Source organism: Camelina sativa, chromosome 1, assembly GCF_030686135.1.
Source record: "Camelina sativa cultivar CO46 ecotype springtype chromosome 1, ASM3068613v1".
NCBI lineage: Eukaryota > Viridiplantae > Streptophyta > Magnoliopsida > Brassicales > Brassicaceae > Camelina > Camelina sativa.
In genome coordinates, this window is record NC_141880.1 from 22,497,585 (window position 1) to 22,502,574 (window position 4,990).

Sequence of the window (4,990 nt, forward strand, 5' to 3'; positions counted from 1 at the left end):
TATGATACATATAGTAGTGGAGGCCTATGGGACAAAGAATAAATCCACTTGGTTTCAGACTTGGTACAACCCAAAGTCATCATTCTCTTTGGTTTGCACAACCAAAAACGCATTGTTTCTCCTCCAAAAATAACTTCTCCACTCGGAGAACGCATTAAGTATTTACCTAAACCTGTAGGTCGTTGAGCAGACCCCACATTAGCTCCAAGACGTTGGTCTCTAACTAGAAAAGTAAATGCTTGAGCTTGCGAAGCTTCTGGCCCCATCGGCCCATAAAACTCACTAGGGCAAGCGGTATTATTAAACCAGACAAAACAACAAGCAATGAAACCACAAACAGATAAAGCAGCTAAACTATAAGACAAGTAAGCCTCCCCAGACCATACAAGTGCGCGGCGAGCCCATGCAAAAGACTTGGTTAAGATATGCCAGATTCCACCAAATATACAAATGGAACCTAACCATACATGCCCTCCAATTATATCTTCCAAATCGACCACACTGACAATCCATCCTTCTCCCCCAAAGGGAGATTTTAGTAAATAACCAAATATAACACTTGGGCTAAGAGTCAAATTTGTAATTTTTCTTACATCCCCCCCTCCCGGAGCCCAGGTATCATATACGCCCCCAAAATAGAGAGCCTTGAATACTAGAAGAAAGGCACCTACACCTAACAAAATTAAGTGAATACCCAAAATGGTGGTCATTTTATTTCTATCTTTCCATACATAACCGAAAAAAGGAAAAGATTCTTCAAAAGTTTCGGATCCCAGAAGTGCATGATAAATACCCCCAAAGCCCAAAACTGCAGAAGAAATTACGTGAAGTACTCCCGATACAAAGTATGGAAAGGTATCTATAACTTTTCCCCCAAGACCTACCCCCCCCCCCCCATCCTAAAGTGGCTATAACTTAATCCTTGTTCATACATGGGCTTTTCAGGTACAAAATGGGCCACTTCAAATAAGTTCATTGCTCCGGTCCAGAATACAATTAATCCGGCATGGGCTACATGAGCTCCCAATAGTTTACCAGATAAATTGGTAAGTCGGGCATTCCCGGCCCACCAAACGAAACCGGTGGTTTCTTTGTCACGACCAGCTAAAGCTAAAGTTCCATTAATGAGCGTTTCCACGTGGTACAACCTCCTCAGGGAATATAAGGTTTTCATGAGGCTGATCTTGAGCCACCAGCCAAGCACGAATACCTTCGTTTAAAAGAATATTTTTAGTATAGAAAGTCTTAAATTCCGGATCTTCCACTACACAGATTTCCTGGGAAACAAAGTCATAGGCACGTAGGTTCAAAGCTAGGCCGACTACTCCAAGAGCACTCATCCATAAACCAGTTACCGGTAGAAATAACATAAAGAAATGTAACCAACGTTTATTGGAAAAAGCAACCCCAAAGATTTGTGACCAAAAGCGGTTAGCGGTGACCATTGAATAAGTTCCTTCGGCTTGAGTTGGGTTAAAAGCAGGGAATGTATTTGCACCATCACCATCTTCAAATAAAGTATTTTCTACAGTAGCACCATGAATAGTGCATAGCAGAGCCGCGCCCAGTACACCGGCGACTCCCATCATATGAAATGGGTTCAATTTCCAATTATGAAACCCTTGGAAAAATAGGTGAATCGAAATATAGAGACTACACCAAAACTAGGCGCAAAGAACCAGCCAGATCGACTTAGTGGATTAAGTAGGAAGATAGAAACAAAAACAGCAATGGGACTAGAGAATGCGATTGCATTAAAAGGTCGCAATTGAACAGATCGAGCAAGTTCAAATTGACGTAACATAAAACCTATTAATGCGAAAGCGCCGTGGAGAGCAACAAAAGCCCACAGACCACCTAATTGACACCAACGAGTAAAATCTCCTTGTGCTTTAGGACCCCACAGTAACAACAAAGAATGCGCTAAACTATTAGCAGGAGTAGAAACTGCAGCAGTTAAAAAATTGCAACCTTCTAAATAGGAACTGGCCAACCCATGAGTATACCATGAAGTTACAAAGGTTGTACCTGTGAACCAACCCCCTAAAGAGAAATAGGCACAAGGGAAGAGCTATAGACCAGACCAACCTACAAAAACGAAGCGGTCCCTCCGTAACCGGTCATCCATAATATCAAATAAATCTTTTTCGTCTTTGGTAAATTTACCAAGGGCTATAGTCATAGTGATCCTCCTATTCATCCACTTCAACCATTTCCGAACACCTTAATGTTATATATTATGGCATTTTCAGGGCGCTCCGAATTCTATCATTTGTTTATGATTTGATTTCTCTTGCACTGCCCCATAAAATTGAACCCTTAGAATTTCATTTAATTGGTTTCGAAGATCAAAATATTTGATTTTATTGGTCCTTACTTAGGTAAACGCATCAACTCAATTTGTTTCTTCCTTGCTATTAGTTTATTAATAAGTATAAGTAGTTGAATCTAAATCATGAATTGTTGGATGACTCATTATTCAGATAAAGAAATCTTTTTTTTTTGCGGGTATTAAATACTTGTCTATTAAATACTATAGTATCAACTACTGTTATTTTCCTTTTATACCCTTTTTTAGTTGACGGGTTGAAGCAAAAAGGAAACTTTGAATATTTTTTCTATTTTATTTGATATCTATATGTACATGCACTTATGTATCTGTAAAAAAGGGGGAAAATTCTTATTTTTATTTAATTCAATATTTAAATAAAATTATAGGAAACTGTAAATGAGAGTTTCTTTCTCTAGGCAGGAATGCAATATATTTCCTATGAAATATATAGAAACAAGAAGATTCAATAAGAGATATCGACGGATTTCCTAATAAAAAATATGAAATAAAAAAAATCTACTATTTAAATTTAATCTCTATCGAATTTGAATATCAGAATAGTGGATATAGTCATGATTCGATGGGTTAGGTACACTTACTTTTTCTTTTTTATTTGTCGATTTCTAATCTATCAAAAAATCGAAAAAAAAAAAGAATATATATTTAGCGATTCAAGAGACGACTTATCATTATTCATTAGTATTATAATATAAAAGTATTATAATATAAACATGTTCAATTTTATTTTTTAAATTACTCGCTAACTTTATTATTAGTTATTATTAGAATGAAATTAACAAAATTAGAAATTAAATTATACACTTTCGAATAAAATTTTGACTAGTAGAAAGTAAAGAACGTAAACGCCCCTTATCGGATTTGAACCGATGACTTACGCCTTACCATGGCGTTACTCTACCACTGAGTTAAAAGGGCCATCTTGGTTTAATTCCTGACTGAGTCGATAGGTAAACAAAATCTATCTATATATATATATATATATATTAAATATATTTACAATAGACGCATAGTGGTTAGTAGCTCATTTCGGAACTAGAAACGAGAATTTGAATTTACTTTTACTTAACGGGGTATTTTTTGCTTTTTTAATGTTGGATTTGTTAAATATTCATGCAATTAATTATTTTATTTGAAATTGCCTACCACATCGAAATAAAATGAAATTCATTTGATTTATACATGTGCTCAGCAGGTTGACCTAGACCTAAGATATTTTATCTTGACATGTGATGAAGAGATACGGATTATCCTCTGAACAATAATTTTCTAAAAAAAAAAGCAAATTTTGATAACTTAACTTGTAAATCCGCCTTTCTTCCCTAATTAGAAGATGGATTCTGGCTGACTTTCTTGGATTTTAGACAGGGATACTACTATTTCTTAACAATGAGATGAGGCAATCTATGAAGGAAAGTAAAAAAAAAGGAAACTTAACCCTCTTTTTTTTTCTTTTTTTTTGTTAGATCAATCACTTATTGAAAAGATTCCGTACTAGACGATTTTTAGATTTATTTATTTAATATAATATTTCCACTTCAAATAAAAAAAGAAAATATATCATTTTTTCGAGAATTATGATTAGAATATGAATACAAATGTAAAATAAATAAAAAATGATATAGAATTCGATAGAAAAAAGAAAAAACCTTATAAGCTGGTCATACCATTTGGTTATATTGACAATTTTAAAAAACTGATCATACTATGATCATAGTATGATGGCGGTTGAGAAAGTATGCCCCTATCGTCTAGTGGTTCAGGACATCTCTCTTTCAAGGAGGCAGCGGGGATTCGACTTCCCCTGGGGGTAGGTTACTACGAAAGGAAGCCGATTATGGATTATCCATAAAGTTAGAATAGATTCTTCCTGGATCGATGCCCGAGCAGTTAATGGGGACGGACTGTAAATTCGTTGGCAATACGCCTATGCTGGTTCAAATCCAGCTCGGCCCAATAATTCGCTGTCTACATAACCCTTTTTGTTTTGCATAAATGACAGAGAAGGGTAAGAAAAAAAAGCTCAAATTTCAGGGTATAGTTCAACTTTACTTTTTCTTTATTTCTTGTGTTTAGTTACTTTTTTTTTCATAAAGAATTCCGAAATGAACAGAGTGGTGAAAATAATCTATTTTTTTTGTAAAAAATAGATTATCAATTGATTTGATAATAATGCAAGGATTACCCAGTAATCCATCTTGCTCTCACTAAAGTAATATCCATATAGATATCAATATATCACTTGTTACTTTCGTTGTTACAAAACAAAAATTTGAATTTCAAATTGAAATGATTAAAATGAAATCATAAGAAGGAATATGTAAGCTACCCACTTGATTTCCATGGGATTGTAGTTCAATTGGTCAGAGCACCGCCCTGTCAAGGCGGAAGCTGCGGGTTCGAGCCCCGTCAGTCCCGACGGATTCAATACATCAACTCCCCTTTTTGTTTCTGGGAAAGGGGATGAAAATGGTTTCATTTATCTTTTTGTTTTCTTTTTCTTTTTTCATAAAGCAAAAGAAAGGGTCGATTATTTTAACTAGGGTAGAGAGACATATGTAAATCAATTATAATTAATTTACATTGTAGAATTCGGGCCTAATGATTAATCAAGAAGCGATGGGAACGACGGAACCCATG

At 35.2% G+C, this 4,990-nt stretch overlaps 1 protein-coding gene and 2 non-coding genes across 3 annotated transcripts; 2 read left to right on the top strand and 1 right to left on the bottom strand.

Annotated features, from left to right (window-relative positions):
- Nucleotides 1–3,196: 3,196 nt before the first annotated feature.
- TRNAT-GGU (transfer RNA threonine (anticodon GGU)) lies at nucleotides 3,197–3,268 on the bottom strand. Its single transcript has one exon. It is a non-coding gene; the product is annotated as a tRNA-Thr (tRNA).
- A 476-nt stretch (nucleotides 3,269–3,744) lies between these two features.
- Nucleotides 3,745–4,164, top strand: LOC109131543 (uncharacterized). Its single transcript, XM_087509353.1, has 3 exons — nucleotides 3,745–3,766; nucleotides 3,817–3,841; nucleotides 4,068–4,164. Exons 1-3 carry the CDS (start codon nucleotides 3,745–3,747, stop codon nucleotides 4,162–4,164), a joined length of 144 nt encoding a protein of 47 aa, XP_087365479.1.
- A 530-nt stretch (nucleotides 4,165–4,694) lies between these two features.
- TRNAD-GUC (transfer RNA aspartic acid (anticodon GUC)) lies at nucleotides 4,695–4,768 on the top strand. Its single transcript has one exon. It is a non-coding gene; the product is annotated as a tRNA-Asp (tRNA).
- Nucleotides 4,769–4,990: the final 222 nt, after the last annotated feature.

What these genes read in the sequence shown, in the direction of transcription:
- LOC109131543 (XM_087509353.1), top strand. Translation starts at nt 3,745, where the DNA reads ATGAGGCAATCTATGAAGGAAA. An exon ending in GAGGCAATCTATGAAGGAAA is followed by an intron (nt 3,767 to 3,816) that starts GTAAAAAAAAAG and finishes TTTTTTTGTTAG; the next exon opens with ATCAATCACTTATTGAAAAG. An exon ending in TCACTTATTGAAAAGATTCC is followed by an intron (nt 3,842 to 4,067) that starts GTACTAGACGAT and finishes CTATGATCATAG; the next exon opens with TATGATGGCGGTTGAGAAAG.